The 17,970-nt window shown below is 40.5% G+C and overlaps 1 protein-coding gene across 1 annotated transcript in view; it reads left to right on the top strand.

Moving 5' to 3' along the window:
* The window catches only part of LOC126355900 (attractin-like protein 1), a 278,201-nt gene that overhangs the window by 171,471 nt on the left and 88,760 nt on the right, over window positions 1-17,970 (top strand). The window contains exon 16 of the mRNA XM_050006409.1: window positions 14,456-14,599. Coding sequence (XP_049862366.1) covers window positions 14,456-14,599 — 144 coding nt within the window. The remainder of the gene's footprint in view (window positions 1-14,455; window positions 14,600-17,970) is intronic.

Genomic DNA, 17,970 nt, shown 5'->3' with positions numbered 1-17,970 from the left:
ATTAGTTTTATATTTTATTTACACCTTCCTGACAGACAAGAATTAATCGCCTTGCAGAACAATGATGTTATTTTTGTTGGTTTGCTAAAGAGATTTGCCTTTCATTAATCTTTTCTGCTTTATTTGAAAGTTTAATTTCACACTATTGGCTAGTTTCAAATGTTCGCTGCATTTCATTTTAGTATGGTCCACGAAATTCTGATGCTGTTTAAGTAACCTCTGATGTCTTGTTTCTTTTATGACATAATGTAAGATCTTTTAATGTTTTACATTTGCGAACATATGGGCTTGCTGTATCATCGTAGCGCGGTGACACCTATTATATGGCGCCCTCTTCCAACTGCTGAAACGAACCTATTTCTGACAGGTCACAGGAAAATATTGCGAATGGTGGTTTGAAAAGTGTTACATTCAAACCAAATTTCCTTTTACGAAAGATGAACTATGTGCGAGAATGCACGATGAATTTCTTAAATCACAAAGCATTTGACTTTCATTTAAAAATTAATTCTTTGAGGACGACCATTTAGAATAATTTCGAGCCCAGAAGACCAGACATTTGCGTCGTTAATAAAAATTTTACTGGCACATTCCTGTGATGTATCTTAAAGGGTAACACGCACAAAAAAGATCAACATTATTTGAGGAAGCTTAGCTTCTCTTCCAGTTTATCAATCTTCGAGACCAATGTTATACGTGAATCCTATGTATGTTAATTTAAACCATTAACTTTTCTTATTTGTGTGTTCGCACTACTTATGAGTGATCTTGCTATTGGCTGACTACATCATGTGTGCTACGCTGTCATCAGCTGGCGAGATCACGTGACATGAGCTATGACTGGCTTATAAAAGCGCATCACAATTTCGTTTTCAATGCCTCAAAAAGTGACATGCGGTGTTTGGTGGAATTCAAATTTATACCTTCGTAATACAGAAATATTCAGCGTATATGTTGCTGCACATCTAAGGTCTTTCAAAACGTGTTTTACCCCTCTGAGTTTCGTTTTCTAAAGTGCCAGGACATTCTACGTCTGTACATAAAACCATAAACATTCAAAGAATTGATGAGTTTTACAGTGCCAAGGAAGAGTATACTGCCACTTAATACAGAAAAAGGAGAAAGTGTATTTCTAACCGGGAAATCCGGGAATTTTTTTCCTTGTCCACGTATACACCCTGGTTTTTTTTTGTGTGTGTGTGTGTGTGTGTGTGTGTGTGTGTGTGTGTGTGTGTGTGTGTGTGTTCACTTTAATCATTCTCATCATCTTTTTAATTTGCCTGACTTGCATATGAGGAACACCATCCTACATTTTAGACACTCAGTAGGGTTCCTGGGCCTAATTTTTGATTCTACATTTTCGGGTTGCCACACGTGAGAGACCTGAAAACCAGAACCCTGAAGGCACTGAAGATCACCAAGTGCCGTAGCCACAGATCTTGGGGAGTGGACAAAGCATATATGCTCCAGTTTTATAGGACTTTCGTTCATTCACAGCTGGACTATGAGTGGACAGTGTATGGATCAGCAAGACATTCTTATTTGAGAATGATTGTCACTGTCCACCATGAAGGGATTCGACTCACGGGTACCTATAGGACCAGTCCCATATCCAGTCTGTGTGCTGAGGCTGGGGAACTGCCACTCACCTTCCAGCAGCAGCTCCCCATGGTGCAGCAGGCACGTAAGTTCCTTGCAGCTCTGACTTCACTGCATATCATACTGTTGCTCACCCGACTCTGGAACGCCTTTTCTCCAACCATCCATTAGCCACAATGCCATTCGAGATCTGCGTGCAGCATGTGTTGGAGTCCCTTGATGTGGAGAAAATACAACCCCAAATCCAGTTTTTAACTGTCTGTTGCCGTGGTTACTGCAGAGGCCCAGCATCATTTCAGATTTAGTGCAGTACAGGAGAGATCACAATTCTACTTCTGTTTTTAATTTGCTATTTTGTGAAATTTATATGAGTACCACAACTATATCAATGTCTTTACGGATGGGTCTAAGAAGGGGGACTCCATTGGTTGTTATGTAGTTTGCCCGGATTGTGTCCTCAAGATCTGAATGCCTCGAGAATTTACGGTTTCTGATGCAAAATTATATGTAGTTTTGCAGGCACTGGAACAGCTGCGACGTTCTTCCAATGCCAAATATTTTATCTGCTTCAATTCCCTGAGTGCCTGTCACTCTCTCCAGTGTTTATACCATGCAGATAAATTAACCCAGAAAATCTAGGGTGTCTGCCTCCCATTATGACGACTGGGGAAAGAGACAGCTTTCTGCTGTGTACCAAGGCACTTGGTGTTGCAGGGAATGACAGGGCAGATGTAGCAGCCAAGGAGGCGTGTTGTGATCCTCAGGTATTCCAGTGTGCCATCCCCATGCATGCTGTCACCTCATTGTTGGGGTGCAAATTCATGTGTTGATGGGAAAACAAGTGGCTGGAAGTGACTGACAACACACGGCTGTACTTCCTTCCAGCCACATCGACGGGACGAGGTTCTACTTACTTGGCTTTGTATGGGCCATAGCCCTACAATGCATGAATTCTTACTCCAGCAAGAGTATCCTAGTGTGTGGTGCTTGTCGCCTGCAGATCACTGTGCGCCACATTTTATTGGACTGCGTTTTATTTTATGACCAGCAGGATGCAGCAGATTTGCAACAGATCTGCAATCCATTTTAACTAACATTCAAATGAATGTGGTTCAAGTTTTAAAGTTTTGTGAATTGTCCAAAATTTTTAACAAAATTTTAGGGAGATGTTTTTAATTTGTTAACAGGGTGATTGACTCACCCAAGTATGTTGTAAGTAGTCAGACAGACATATTTTCCTGTGCCTTTCTTTTAGCTCTTCTGTGTTTTGTTTTTTCTGTGTTTCAATTTGATGTATAGCTATCTTCCTTCATTCTAATTTCTTTTAGTGCATATGAGATGCACTCAAAGCAACCACACAGTCACTCGATCAGTGTGCAAAAGTTTTTGAATTTGTTTTTTATTTGTTTGTTTTGATAATTGTAAAGGCACTTATGACCTCAAAGTAGGGTTCTTATAAATTCCAAAACACACACACACACACACACACACACACACACACACACACACACACACACACACACTTCGCCGTTAATTTTGTAGATTCCTAATTGTGAAAAATGGCCCTGATCGTGAAAATGGCTCTGATTTCTGTGGTATGTGCCTCAGTAGTCCTTATAGATTGTTAGTGCTCTTGTAGCTAGTGTGTAATTTTGTACTATTGAAACACCAAATAATTGTGTTGGAAACAATACGTCGATATGCCCATACAAGAACTTCATTTTTCTGTTGTTTGTTTGTGTCTCTAATTAAATTTATTTCATCTTTGGGATTATCAAATGTTTGATGGTTTTACTTAGAATAATGTGCCCACTAAGTTTTTAGGATAACTGTCATTTATAGTTATATTTGGAGACACTCTGAGTCTTTCTCAATTTTTCTTTTTCCAAAGGTAAATTGACCAGTCTGTGTATCATAGAGCGAAAATATACGAGCTTGTGTGCTCTTGGATGGCATGATTGGCTGTGGATAATTATGTCTGTTGTCATTGGTTTAGGAAAAATACTGAATGTATGATCAGATTTCTCGTTTGAAATTTTTAAATCCGAAAAGTTAATGCTCTTATTTTCTATGTTTCCATACTGAAATTAATTTTTTGATGTGAACTGTTGAAATTTGAATACAGGACGTTACTCATTTTTGTTGTCCCATCAGGTAGGATTTAAATGTCTTTGGCACATCTATAGTAATAAAGTTTTTTTTACTGTTTGTGTGTACTTGTTAAAAATTTTTTGTCAATAGTGTTAATGAAAATGTCAGCCAATGTACCCACTAGGTACGAACCAATTGTTACCCATCTGCTTGGAGATAAATTTTTTTCTGCAATGAGAATTGTTTTAGAAGCTCTACTATTTTACAAGCTTCTGCTTGAGTGATTTTCTTAAATTTGTAAAGGTTGTTTTTAATGATTTCAGTAATTTCATTTACTGGAATGTTCGTATACATGTTAGATGCATCAAGTTTTCATTCTATGATACACAGACTGATCAACTTAACACTGGAAAAATAAAAAAATTGAGAAAGACCTATATCATCTCGAAACATGACTGTAAATAGCTGGTATTCTAAAAGCATGGTAAGCACATTATTCACAAAGGGAACCAGTCAGACACATGTAAGTCCTGTAGATGAAGTAACTTTAATCAGAGACATAAACAAAACCAGAAAAACTACGTTCATGTATGGCCATATTTAGATACTGTCTCTGACAACATTACTCAATGTTTTAAGAATACAAAATTAACCACTAGCTACAGGAGCACTAACAATCTATCTAAGATTTTTGAGGCACATACCACAGAAATCAGAGTCATTTTCAGAATCAGAAATCTGCATATTTAACTGTGAAAAATGCTCAAAATTTTCTATTGCACAAACAGGACGGAAGGTTAGCACATGATCTAAAGAAGCCACGACTCTTAGCGAAAACAAGATACCAACCACAAAATACCTAACGTAGGCGAATCACTTCAAATATTAAATAAAGATGATGTAACTTACCAAACGAAAGCGTTGGTATGTTGATAGAGACACTAACAAACATGAACACACACACAAAATTCAAGCTTTCACAACCCACAGTTGCTTCATCAGGAAAGAGGGAAAGACGAAAGGATGTGGGTTTTAAGGGTGAGGGTAAGGAGTCATTCCAATCCCGGGGGTGGAAAGACTTACCTTAGGGGGGAAAAAGGACAGGTATACCCTGGCGCACCCGTACACACACATCCATCTACACATATACAGTCACAAGCAGACGTATGAAATCCCTAAACCACCTTCCCTACGCTCTGGCTCCTACACTTGTAACCGCCCCCGGTGTAAAACCTGTGCCCTGCACCCTCCCACCACCACCTACTCCAGTCCTGTAACCCGGAAGGTGTACACGATCAAAGGCAGAACCATATGTGAAAACACCCACGTGATGTACCAACTGAACTGCCTACACTGTGAAGCTTTCAATGTGGGAATGACCAGCAACAAACTGTCCATTCGCATGAATGGACACAGGCAGACAGTGTTTGTTGGTAATGAGGATCACCTTGTGGCTAAACATGCCATGGTGCACAGCCAGCACATCTTGGCACAGTTTACACCGTCCAGGTTATCTGGATACTTCCCACTAACACCAACCTATCAGAACTCCGGAGATGGGAACTTGCCCTTCAATATATCCTCTCTTCCCGTTACCCACCATGTCTCAACCTCCGCTAATTGCAAGTTGCTGCCGCTCATACCTCACCTGTCATTCAACAACATGTTTGCCTCTGTACTTCCGCCTCAACTGACATCTCTGCCCAAACTCTTTGCCTTTACATATCTGCTTGTGTCTGTATATGCCCGAATGGATGTGTGTGTGTGTGCGTGCGTGCGTGCGTGCGTTCGCGCGCCAGTGTATACCTGTCCCTTTTTCCCCCTAAGGTAAATCTTTTCGCTCCCCGGATTGGAATGACTCCTTACCCTCTCCCTTAAAACCCACATTCTTTCATCTTTCCCTCTCCTTCCCTCTTTCTTGATGGAGCACGCGTGGGTTGCAAAAGGTTGAATTTTGTGTTTGTATTTGTTAGTGTCTCTATCAACATACCAACGCTTTCGTTTGGTAAGATACATCATCTCTGTTTTTAGATATATTTTTCCCACATGGAATGTTTCCCTCTATTATATTCAAATATTAAATAAGATATAGGAAGCAAAAATCATGGCTGTAACTGAAGAAAATGAAATTTGCGTTGGTCTAAAAAACTAGTATTCAGAATTTTAAATGAGCGATAACACCTGAAAAATGGAAAATTCCTATGCAACTTTTTCCCATTTCTACCATGAAACATTACAGAACTATAGAATGTGTAATTGTCACAACAGTCATTAGTAAATATGACTATAATGCAAAAAATCACGTAACCATAAAACAGTTTTTACTCGACTCTCATAGTTTTCAGTACTGTTTCATTCGAGTACTGTGATTGATTTTATATATAAGATCGTTGTAACAACTACTTAAAAATGACTTGTTCCCACAATAACAGAACAAATAGTTACAATTTATTTTAAATTAATTACATACAGTCATATTTACACCCATTATGAATGATAATTAAATGTAATTGAGAGCAAATATATATTTAAATAAAATAGAAAAAAGCTTCCACATGGGAAACATATATTAAAAACAAAGATTCCAAGACTTACCAAGTGGGAAAGCGCCAGTAGACAGGCACAATAAAAAAAAACACACACACAAAATTTCGAGCTTTCGCAACCGGAGGTTGCTTCTCAGGAAAGAGGGAAGGAGAGGGAAAGACGAAAGGATGTGGGTTTTAAGGGAGAGGGTAAGGAGTCATTCCAATCCCGGGAGCAGAAAGGCTTAGGGGGAAAAAAGGATAGGTATATAATCGCACACACACACACACACACACGCATATCCATCCATACATACACAGACACAAGCAGACATATTTAAAGGCAAAGAGTACGGGCAGAGATGTAAGTCAAGGCAGAAGTGTGGAGGCAAAGATGGTGTTGAATGACAGGTGAGGTATGAGTGGCGGCAACTTGAAATTAGTGAAGATTGAGGCCTGGTGGATATCGAGAAGAGAGGATATACTGAAGGGCAAGATCCCATCTCCGGAGTTCGGATGTGTTGGTGTTGGTGGGAAGTATCCAGATAACCCGGATGGTGTAACACTATGCCAAGATGTGCTGGCCGTGCACCAAGGCATGTTTAGCCACAGGGTGATCCTCATTACCCACAAACACTGTCTGCCTGTGTCCATTCATACAAATGGACAGTTTGTTGCTGGTCATTCCCACATAGAAAGCGTCACAGTGTAGGCAGGTCAGTTGGTAAATCACGTGGGTGCTTTCACACGAGGCTCTGCCTTTGATCATGTACACCTTCCAGGTTACAGGACTGGAGTAGGTGGTGGTGGGAGGGTGCATAGGACAGGTTTTACACCGGGGGCAGTTACAAGGGTAGGAGCCAGAGGGTAGGGAAGGTGGTTTGGGGATTTCATAGGGGTGAACCAAGAGGTTACGAAGGTTAGGTGGACGGCGGAAAGACACTCTTGGTGGAGTGGAGAGGATTTCATGACAGATGGATCTCATTTCGGGGCAGGATTTTAGGAAGTCGTATCCCTGCTGGAGAGCCACATTCAGAGTCTGATCCAGTCCCAGGAAGTATCCTGTCACAAGTGGGGCACTTTTGGGGTTCTTCTGTGAGAGGTTCTGGGTTTGAGGGGATGAGGAAGTGGCTCTGGTTATTTGCTTCTGTATCAAGTCGGGAGGGTAGTTGCGGGATGCGAAAGCTGTTTTCAGGTTGTTGGTGTAATGTTTCAGGGATTCAGGACTGGAGCAGATTCATTTGCCACAAAGGCCTAGGCTGTAGGGAAGGGACCGTTTGGTATGGAATGGGTGGCAGCTGTCATAATGGAGGTACTGTTGCTTGTTGGTGGGTTTGATGTGGACGGATGTGTGAAGCTGGCCATTGGACAGATGGAGGTCAACGTCAAGTAAAGTGGCATGGGATTTGGAGTAGGACCAGGTGAATATGATGGAACCAAAGGAGTTGAGGTTGGAGAGGAAATTCAGGAATTCTTCTTCACTGTGAGTGCAGATCATAAAGATGTCATCAATAAATCTGTACCAAACTTTGGGTTGGCAGGCTTCGGTAACCAAGAAGGCTTCCTCTAAGCGACCCATAAATAGGTTGGCATATGAGGGTGCCATCCTGGTACCCATGGCTGTTCCCTTTAATTGTTGGTATGTCTGGCCTTCAAAAGTGAAGAAGTTGTGGGTCAGGATGAAGCTGGCTAAGGTGATGAGGAAAGAGGTTTTAGGTAGGGTGGCAGGTGATCGGCGTGAAAGGAAGTGCTCCATTGCAGCGAGGCCCTGGACGTGCGGGATATTTGTGTATAGGGAAGTGCCATCAATGGTTACAAGGATGGTTTCCGGGGGTAACAGGCTGGGTAAGGATTCTAGGCGTTTGAGAAAGTGGTTGGTGTCTTTGATGAAGGATGGGAGACTGCATGTAATGGGTTGAAGGTGTTGATCTACGTAGGCAGAGATACGTTGCCTGTAAATATGTCTGCTAGTGTCTGTATATGCATGGATGGATGTGTGTGTGTGTGTGGGGGGGGGGGGGGGGGGGGGGGGGCGGGCGCGAGTATATACCTATCCTTTTTCCCCTAAGGTAAGTCTTTCCGCTCCCGGGATTGGAATGACTCCTTACCCTCTCCCTTAAAACCCACATCCTTTCGTCTTTCCCTCTCCTTCCCTCTTTCCTGAAGAAGCAACCGTTGGTTGCGAAAGCTAGAAATTTTGTGTGTTATTTTATTGTGCCTGTCTACCGGCGCTTTCCCACTTGGTAAGTCTTGGAAAATATATATATAGGTTAATTAACATATTTATGTAAAATAATTATAAGCTTCCTAGTGAAAGCATGTTAAAAACATCGACTTTATACATACAAGCTTTACAATGATTGCTGAAAAGTAATGTGCTCCTAAAATAGCAAAAAACCTTTTATGAATTATTTTCTTACAATTATGTGCATAGGAGCAAGGACATACACTATGTGATCAAAAGTATCCAGACACCCCTAAAAACATACCTTTTTCATATTAGGTGCATTGTGCTGCCACCTGCTACCAGATAATCCATATCAGTGACCTCAATAGCCATTAACCATCATGAGAGAACAGAATGGGGCACTCTTCGGAACTCACGGACTTTAAACGTGGTTAGGTGATTCGGTGTCACTTGTGTCATCGATCTTTACATGTGATTTCAACACTCGTAGTCATCCCCAGATACACTGTTTCCAATGTGATAGTGAAGTGGAAATGTGAAGAGACACGTACAGCACAAAAGCGTACAGGCCAACCTCATCTGACAGAGGCCGCTGACAGTTGAAGAGGATCGTAATGTGTAATAGGCAGACATCTATCCAGAGCATCACACAGAAATTCCAAACTACATCAGGATCCACTGCAAGTACTATGACAGTTAGGTGGGAGGTGAGAAAACTTGGATTTTATGGCCGAGCGGCAGCTCCAAGCCACACATCACACCGGTAAATTCCAAATGATGCCTCGCTTGGCGTAAGGAATGTAAACATTGGATGATTGAACAATGGAAAAACATTGTGTGGAGTGACGAATAATGGTACACAATGTGGTAATCTTATGCCAGGGTGTGGGTATGACAAATACCCGGTGAACGTCATCTGCCAGCATGTGTAGTGCCAACAGTAAAATTTGGAGGCAGTGGTGTTATGGTGCGGTCATGTTTTTCATGGAGGGGGCTTGCACCCCATGTTGTTCTGCGTGGCACTATCACAGCATAGGCCTACATTGATGTTTTAAGCACCTTCATGCTTCCCACTGTTGAAGAGCAATTAGGGGATGGTGATTCCATGTTTCAGCACAATCAAGTATCTATTAAAAATTCACGCCTTGTGGCAGAGTGGTTATACGAGAATAACACCCCTGTAATCGGCATGCACACAGTTCAGACCTGAATCCTATAGATCACCTTTGCGATGTTTTGGAGTGCCAACTTCATGCCAGACCTCACCGACCGACATCGATACCTCTCCTCATTGCAGCACTCCATGAAGAATGGGCTGCCATTCTCCAAGAAACCGTCCAGGACCTATGAGAGTGGAAACTGTCATCAAGACCATATTGAATTCCAGCATTACCGATGGAGGGTACCACGAACTTGTAAGTCATTTTCAGCCAGGTGTCTGGATACTTTTGATCACATAGTGTACATGATACAATATACCACTAAAAATGTCCGTATAGTAAGTTATAATGCGTCCAGTATATCTAGCGATATGCCTTGCTCCTGCATTAAAATCACAGTGCTTGTCACAGCTGCAGACCATATTGCAGTGAAAATTATAAATACAAGTTCTGTTAATTGTCATTGATTTTCATTCAAAACATACCCTTTAAAGTTATATAGATGTGTAAGATTGGCCCTGAACCTGAAAATATGAATAGAAATTTGCCACGGAAAGTCACATTCAGTATTAAAACATAATTTTTTTCGTTAAATTTGACTGAAAAATTGTAAGCAGTTGTGGAATATGATATAAGAAATCATTAAAAACATTTTTTTTTTCAAAATTTTAAAATATAAAGTACCAGACCAGGTTTTGATAATTTCAAAACAGAGGCTCAAAGTAAATGATCCCCACTCCCCCCTTTTGGTATTAAGAAGCTTAAATAAAACCACATTTGTGACTGAGGACTGATGATATTTCTTCTATATTTTGCGATTTTGGAGAGCCTCTTTGATGCTGTTGATTGGATCTTTAGTGATAGTACTTTGAAGTGAAGTGATATGAAGTGGAATCACAGCAAAAATTGGTGAAAGAAAGACCTTGGAAGGTTTTAGGAGAATTCTGGGAAAGAAGTTGGTAAAAATGCACTTATGGTGTCGGCAGCTTTTGTGTTATATACTTCTGTTGATAACTGTTTGTGTGGTGAATGAAGGAAGGTGAACATGATAAATCATTAGTTGATGGTTGGATACGATAGCGAAACCAATGGGAAAATGTTTTTCAGTATACTTCTTCGTGTTCCTGCCTAACCAGTACCAGAGCTAGCCAATACCTTCCCTCACCATAAACACTGGAAATGGGGACCTTCTAAAAATACCCCACAAAGTTTTTGCAGCAATCATTAGGCTATGTCGCAGATCAGATCATTACCACAACCAGTTTTCTTACACTCAAATTTATTGGCTTTGCCAACTAACAAGCTTGCAGTATCATTGGATTATGAAACAATCTCCCAAGGAATCCTGTCATTCTGAGATAGTTACAATACAAGAAATAAATACAAAAACCTGTCACCAACCTAACAATCCATGATCAATAATCATCAGTCTCGTGCTCTCAAAGTTGAAAACAAAAGTAATAAATTCATATTTTCCGCAGGAATAAGTGATTAAATTTAGGAATTTTAATTGTCTTTCACCAATGGAGACAAACTGCCAACAGCAGCATGCAGTGTAAGAGCCACTGGCACCCTAAGTGCTCGTTAACCAAGTGCATTGCATTTGCAAAGGAGACCATATAGGAGACTGTTGGTTAGTCAGCAGTCTGGGTGCTAACAGAGCCAGCGAGTACATTTCCTCACCATGAACACTGAACCTTTCTCCCCTTAACTCATAGACACTGCAGCAGTCTTCAATTGAAACATTCCAACAGAATTATATTTTTCACAAGATTCATCTACATCTACATCTACATGACTACTGTGCAATTCACATTTAAGTGCTTGGCAGAGGGTTCATCGAACCACAATCATACTATCTCTCTACTATTCCACTCCCGAAAAACGAGCGGGAAAAACGAACACCTAAACCTTTCTGTTCGAGCTCTGATTTCTCTTATTTTATTTTGATGATCATTCCTACCTATGTAGGTTGGGCTCAACAAAATATTTTCGCATTCGGAAGAGAAAGTTGGTGACTGAAATTTCGTAAAAAGCTCTCGCCGCGACGAAAAACGTCTATGCTGTAATGACTTCCATCCCAACTCGTGTATCATATCTGCCACACTCTCTCCTCTATAACGCGATAATACAAAACGAGCTGCCCTTCTTTGCACCCTCTCGATGTCCTCCGTCAATCCCACCTGGTAAGGATCCCACACCGCGCAGCAATATTCTAACAGAGGACGAACGAGTGTAATGTAAGCTGTCTCTTTAGTGGACTTGTTGCATCTTCTAAGTGTCCTGCTAAACATTCAACTGCATAGGATTTTCTAGTACTTAAGACTCCAGCTGCATGTTGGCTCAACACTGTGCAAGGTGAAGTTCCACACACTGGCCCTAGATGGACCAATCGGGCCTGACTGATTGCTATGTCAACTTCTGCCAAAGGCATCATTGGATGCAGTATTTCGGGCCATGTGGTCAGCACACCCCTATCCCAGTTGTTGTTGGGTTTCTTGACCTTAGAACCACTACTACTTGATCAAGTAGCTCCTAGTGAGCCGTGCTGACCCATCAGTTATGAAAGCAGACTCAACCGTGTGTCAGAATAACTATTTGTATATTTATTAGAATACTCACAATGTTTAAGAGCAGATATTTTTGTTTACTCTAATTGAAAGGCTTAACTGATTCATTTAAATGTGTAGTTACTAAAATGCATAAGGAAGTCCTAGGTTGTTATAGCCGAACTCCATCAAAATGAAAATGATTTGCATGGCTTACTTAAAAATATTGCCTTACTGCACTGAAGGTGCGTGACAGCCAGGTATTACAGATCATTCATTTTTTGTGATAAAATAATTAGTGAAGATTAATATCTTAGAGGAACTGGATTGCAATTAGTGAACATTTTCAAAATTTAATGACAGTGAATTGTGACATTAATAAATGTTTATGGAAATTTGATTAAAGTCTTTTCTAAAACTAAATTTGAGTTGCTAATTGTTGCAGTGTTTGTGTTATTTTCCAACAGAACAAAATTAGCTTCTGGCAGTGTTACTGTTGAAAAGTCATAATATACACAAGGAAAAACAAGGCTTATGAGATGCATCTTCATGGGACATCATATTAATTAGGTTCAATTCAATTGAATGCTGACAGTTTAATACTAGTCTACATCCTATATCCCATGAACCATTTCACAGAATTTCCAGGGATACCATGATATTCTAGTTCACTTAAAATGGTGTTTGATTCATTCAGTCATATGCAGCAAATAACTAGATCCTAGTGCCACTATAAAAGTTACATTTTCTTACAACATGTCATCTCTCTGTTTTAAAACATACATAATAATTTCGAGGCTGATCAAGGCATCCAATAGAATGAAACACAGTCAATAAATTTCCAAATTTTTTGTATTATCAAGCCATTTGATAAAGAAAATGCGACAGTTTCCATTTTCAAAGTCAGCTACAGTAAGATGAAGATCTGGCCAGAGAGATATAAAAGTATGTATCAGGCCTTTCTTAAGTACAAAATCGTGCATCAGTCTTGTACTTGAATCCAGTCTCTTCCTTTTAGTGCAATTTTCTTCCAGTTAGCTTCATGGACAGACCCAAAAAATTTTACTCCACTATTGCTTCTTGAATATTTCTCCAAAATGCACAGCAGCAGTGATAACGAAAACCTTCACTATGCACTGACCTTTCAAAATTATCTTTCCAGCTGTACTGGGTGAGGTGATGCAGTGTGTTAGATACTATATTGTACTTGGTTATTGTCTTGTATAATTTCATAGTTATTAAACTTTAAAGTTGGGAAAATAATTCTGGGACACCCTTTATATAAGTACTATTTTATCAGTTGAAAATACTCAGTTAATAACTGTGCATAACTTTGCTGTTAGATAAAACAGATTTTGAGATGCTATATTGTAACTGTGGTACTGTGCACAAAAAAAGAAGAATAATTCAAAGAATTGCCACATATCATGATAACAAAACCGTTATTTCAGCAAATAATGTTACCTAATTAATTTTCAACACTGTGTAAGAATTCTTTTAATGTGGGCTAAATACATATTCTTCAATATATTTGTATTTCTGTTTCTGAAAAAGTGTTGTAGACTCTTTTACATAAAGCTTGTGAGAGGTTTACTACTCACCACTTAAGAGTAGGGTTTGTGGAAATGTGAGATTTTAAATTAAATTGCTGTTAAGTTAGGTACTCCATATTTATTGTGTGTTTTCTATCCTCTCAATAGCTAACACACAGTTTTCCACAGGACAGCAGTACTTAGTTTAGATTTAATGAAGTCAAAGTCAACATGGGCATTGCCTAGGATTATGAATTAAATGACGACAGTGAGTGAAAGTAGAATTAAACACGTTTTTGGTCAGTGCTTGAATCCACAGACAAGACCTAAAACAATACAAATTGGGAATAGACAAGCTGTGGGCTGGAGTAGCTCAGGAAGTATGTGTCGTAAACAAGTCCCTACATGACGGCAGTGACTTCAGACTCCAGCTGTGAGCAATGAGCCAGCCATGGACAGAGGTATTAATGTTGATAACTGACAGAGCGATGGGCCTGGTTTGCTCAGTGAAAACTATTTAAGTTGGGTGTGCAACAGGCTTTATACGCAACAGTGAAAGAATGCTATTGGAAATGTAAAATGTGTATTATAGTTGACCGATAGTTAATATCACACTTAGTAGATACACACAAAACTATAGTGCATTCTTCCCCCACTCCATCTGTGAATAGAATGGGAGAAAGCCTAACAACTGGTATATTGGGAAGGGCTGTGTTATGCATACATTATTGTTCATTATTATTATTATTATTATTATTATTATTGTTATTATTACACTTGTCATTTATATTTGCATTTTACCTGTTTATAGCTTGTCAGTGTAATGGCCATAGCACCTGTGCAAATGGAACAAGTCTTTGCAATCAACCTTGTGCCAACCTTACTCGAGGTCCCCACTGTGAGCAATGTGTGCATGGCTATTATGGAAATCCAGTTAATGGAGGAAAATGCAGTCGTAAGTAACAATCTGTAGAATGATGTGTAGTGATAGCCTTCATATTATTTCAGCACTATAAATTACGTTAAAAATTCAAAACATGTAAATCTGCAGTTAAAATATTCTCTAGGACATGTCTTGCATCCCTGAATCCAGTAGGGTGTGGCTTACCAAACACACTAGGAATTACTGTTTGACCATGGTAAGTTGTCACTTCATACAGTGTCTGTCAGAAATGGCATCCCCCTCCACTACACTAGGACTGCCAAGGGAAGAGGAGTGGTGATAGGAGGGCAATACCAATTCCTTCTATGAGTGCTGGCATGAGTACCCATGTTTTACCAAAGAAAGTAGTGCAGTGGTTAGCATACTGGACTCACATTTGGGAGGCTAACGATTCAAACCCTTGTCCGACCATCCAGATTCAGGTTTCCCATGATTTCTCTAAATTGCTCCAAGGAAATGCTGGTATGGTTCCTTTGAAAGGGCATGACCAATTTTCTTGTGCATCCTTGACACTATCAGAACTTGTCTCTGTCTCTAATGACCTCCATGTCGAAAGGATAGTAAACCCAATCTTCCTTCCTTCCTTCCTTCCTTCCTTCCTTCTTTCTTAGTACCCATGTTTTGTGTTTATACAAAAGCAGAGGTGATGCACAAAGAAATATTGACACCACTTGGATACTAAGGAATATCTTCTGATTAGTATAAATTTTCTTCACTTGTGGTACCACCAGTAAAAAGGGTCAACTTCTCATGGCAAAATGGCAAGTAGTGGCAGAGTTTCCATCTAAAAGGTTTTGTTTCTTTTGTTTGTAGGGGTCAGAGAACACATGGATGATGCATTTGTGGTTTAGCACATAGCATGTAGCCTGAAACACCCTATAATCGTTCTGTCAGATTCAAATAAAATTCATTAGTATTCGATAATTGCTATGTTTTAAACTTTGAAATTACTTTATTGCAGACTTTGAATTATTAATATGCCCTCTTTTCTATTGATGCGTTCGGTGCTCATTCAGCAGCAGATCTTTTGATAATAAATGGCAAGTTAGTGAGCAGAAAATGTAATCCTTGGTGCACTTGGAAGTGACATAGCTACTGACAGGGGAAACTGCCCATCACACACCCCTCAGATTTAGTGATAAGATGGCTCAGTGGATAGCCTGTCAAAAACTAAACACAGATGAAGCATGAAAAGAGGAAGAAGCTGTAATGAACTGTGAAAAAAGAAGCAAAATTGAAACAGTGAACGGTCCAAGCTCAAGATGTGCAACATCAAGTGAATATGAATAGCCACAGCATTGTGGTTATGTGGTCATATTGTTGGACTGCAAAGGGGGAGATCAGTGTTCAAATCTCCCTCATGCCTCCTTATATTTTTCTTCTTCTTTTTTTTCCACAAAATTATAAACTGTCCATTAGGTAATTGATGTTTCTGTTTGCTATATTCAAATTTGTGTTTGTGTGTCATGATTTAACATCCATTTTCCAACAGCATGGTGTAAGGAAGGGATCCCCAACTATACGCAACTGCTATTTGTCCTGGACAAGTACCACATGTTATAACTTTTATGTTCTGTATTGGAAATTTTGACTCTTGATTTTTTTTTAATTTTATTTATTCCTTTGTTGTAACACAATTCACACCCATTTATTTGTTGTTTTCATTTCTGTGAGAGGTGTATGTGGCATGACAGTCTGCATAACTGCTCTCACTAGTCATCACTAAGGTAATATATCCTTACCACATGACTCATATTCTATAACCATTGTATAGTATGACAATTGCTAAGGCTCTGGGAGGACAACACAGTGACCGGACGAGGGAGATTTGAACACAGATCTCACACTTGGAGGAGGTTAGAAAGGAAAGGCAGGTATCTTAGACACCAGTGTGAGACGGATGAGTTAACTTTGACACCAGAAGGCCTTTAAGAAAGAAAAAAAATAGTTCCAAGAAAGTCATAATAACAGCAGCAGCAGCAGCAACAACAACAACAACAGCACACGTGCGCGCACGCCCACACACACACACACACACACACACACACACACACACACACACACACACACACACACACACACACACACACACCTCCCTCCCCCCAGGGTGGGGGGGGGGGGGAGCCTCTCCACTCTTCCACTCTTTGGGAGTTTCGTGCTTGGCTACCACAGGCCCCCAGCCTTTGTAGCATCTTTTCCCTTCCCTACTGCACGTCTATCCTCTTGCTATTCCTTTCTCCTCCCTTGAGAAACATGTCTGCAGTGTTTTTGCTAGTATGTTCCGTGTTTTTAGTAGCTGACATAACAACAATCTCACCTCCATTTTTCATTCCTTTTTTCCTTTCTTCATTCACCTTCTCCTATCCTTCCTCCACTTCGACATTTTAGGCTTCACTTTTTCTTCTTCTTCCTCCCTGCGTGCACCTGAAGGCCGTCCCATGTGTCTGATGCATAACAGGAGACTGGGTAATACACAATTCCCAGCCTTGTGTCAACAGGCAGGGTTCACTTGTACTCCCTGGTACAAGACAGGCCTAGGGAGGGGTGATTGCCTGAGCTGCTACTGTTCCAAACTGCAGATTGGTCCCTCTCTGTGTGCGGGAGAATGTGACCAGAGGTGTGAAAAATTACCAAAAGCAGGTGAGCCCCTCTCTGAGACAAGGGGCGGGTGGGGGGGAGGGCAGCAGCAGTTGGAAGGAGTGTGTCACCAGAGACACTGGCAATCGTGGGGGATTTTCTCGCAATGAGCCAGCCATTGTCTTCGCAGTCTATGTCTACCAAACACAAATGGAATGAAGCTCCCAATTCAAAGAACCTCCCAGCTGCACCTCGGTTCCTCATGGTTTCACGTACTGGAGATGGTCAGTCCTATGCAACGGTAAGTCTGTTTCTTGTTCAGAAAGGTGTTGATGCAATTGCTGGCCCTGTGAAATCTTGCTCTCATTTACACAAGTGCTTGCAGCTTCGCTTGTCCACGGCTATCCTGTTCATGTCAAGACTCAAAAATCTTTGAATTCTTCTTGTGATATTATTTACACTAGGCTGCTTGATTGTCAGACCGAGATAGAAATCCAATCCTATCTCTCTGATCAGTGTGTCATTGCCATCCATCGGGTGATGGAAGATGATAGATACTTCCTTAGTGCCCACATGCATTCTTTTTCTCACCTTTGATAGAGTGGTGCTTCCATCCAAGATGAAAGCAGAATATGAAGTTGTCACAGTCTGACCATACATTCCGTACCTGATGCACTGCTACCAGTATCATCATTTCAACCACACTCAAATGTCTTGTCGACGCCCGGTCAGATATGTAACCTGTGGTATGGATGTGCACGAGGGTATTGTCCGTCTCCTTCACCCTGCTATATCAACTGCAATGG

Source organism: Schistocerca gregaria, chromosome 3, assembly GCF_023897955.1.
Source record: "Schistocerca gregaria isolate iqSchGreg1 chromosome 3, iqSchGreg1.2, whole genome shotgun sequence".
Taxonomy (NCBI): Eukaryota; Metazoa; Arthropoda; class Insecta; order Orthoptera; family Acrididae; genus Schistocerca; species Schistocerca gregaria.
This window is presented reverse-complemented; position numbering and strand designations above follow the sequence as displayed.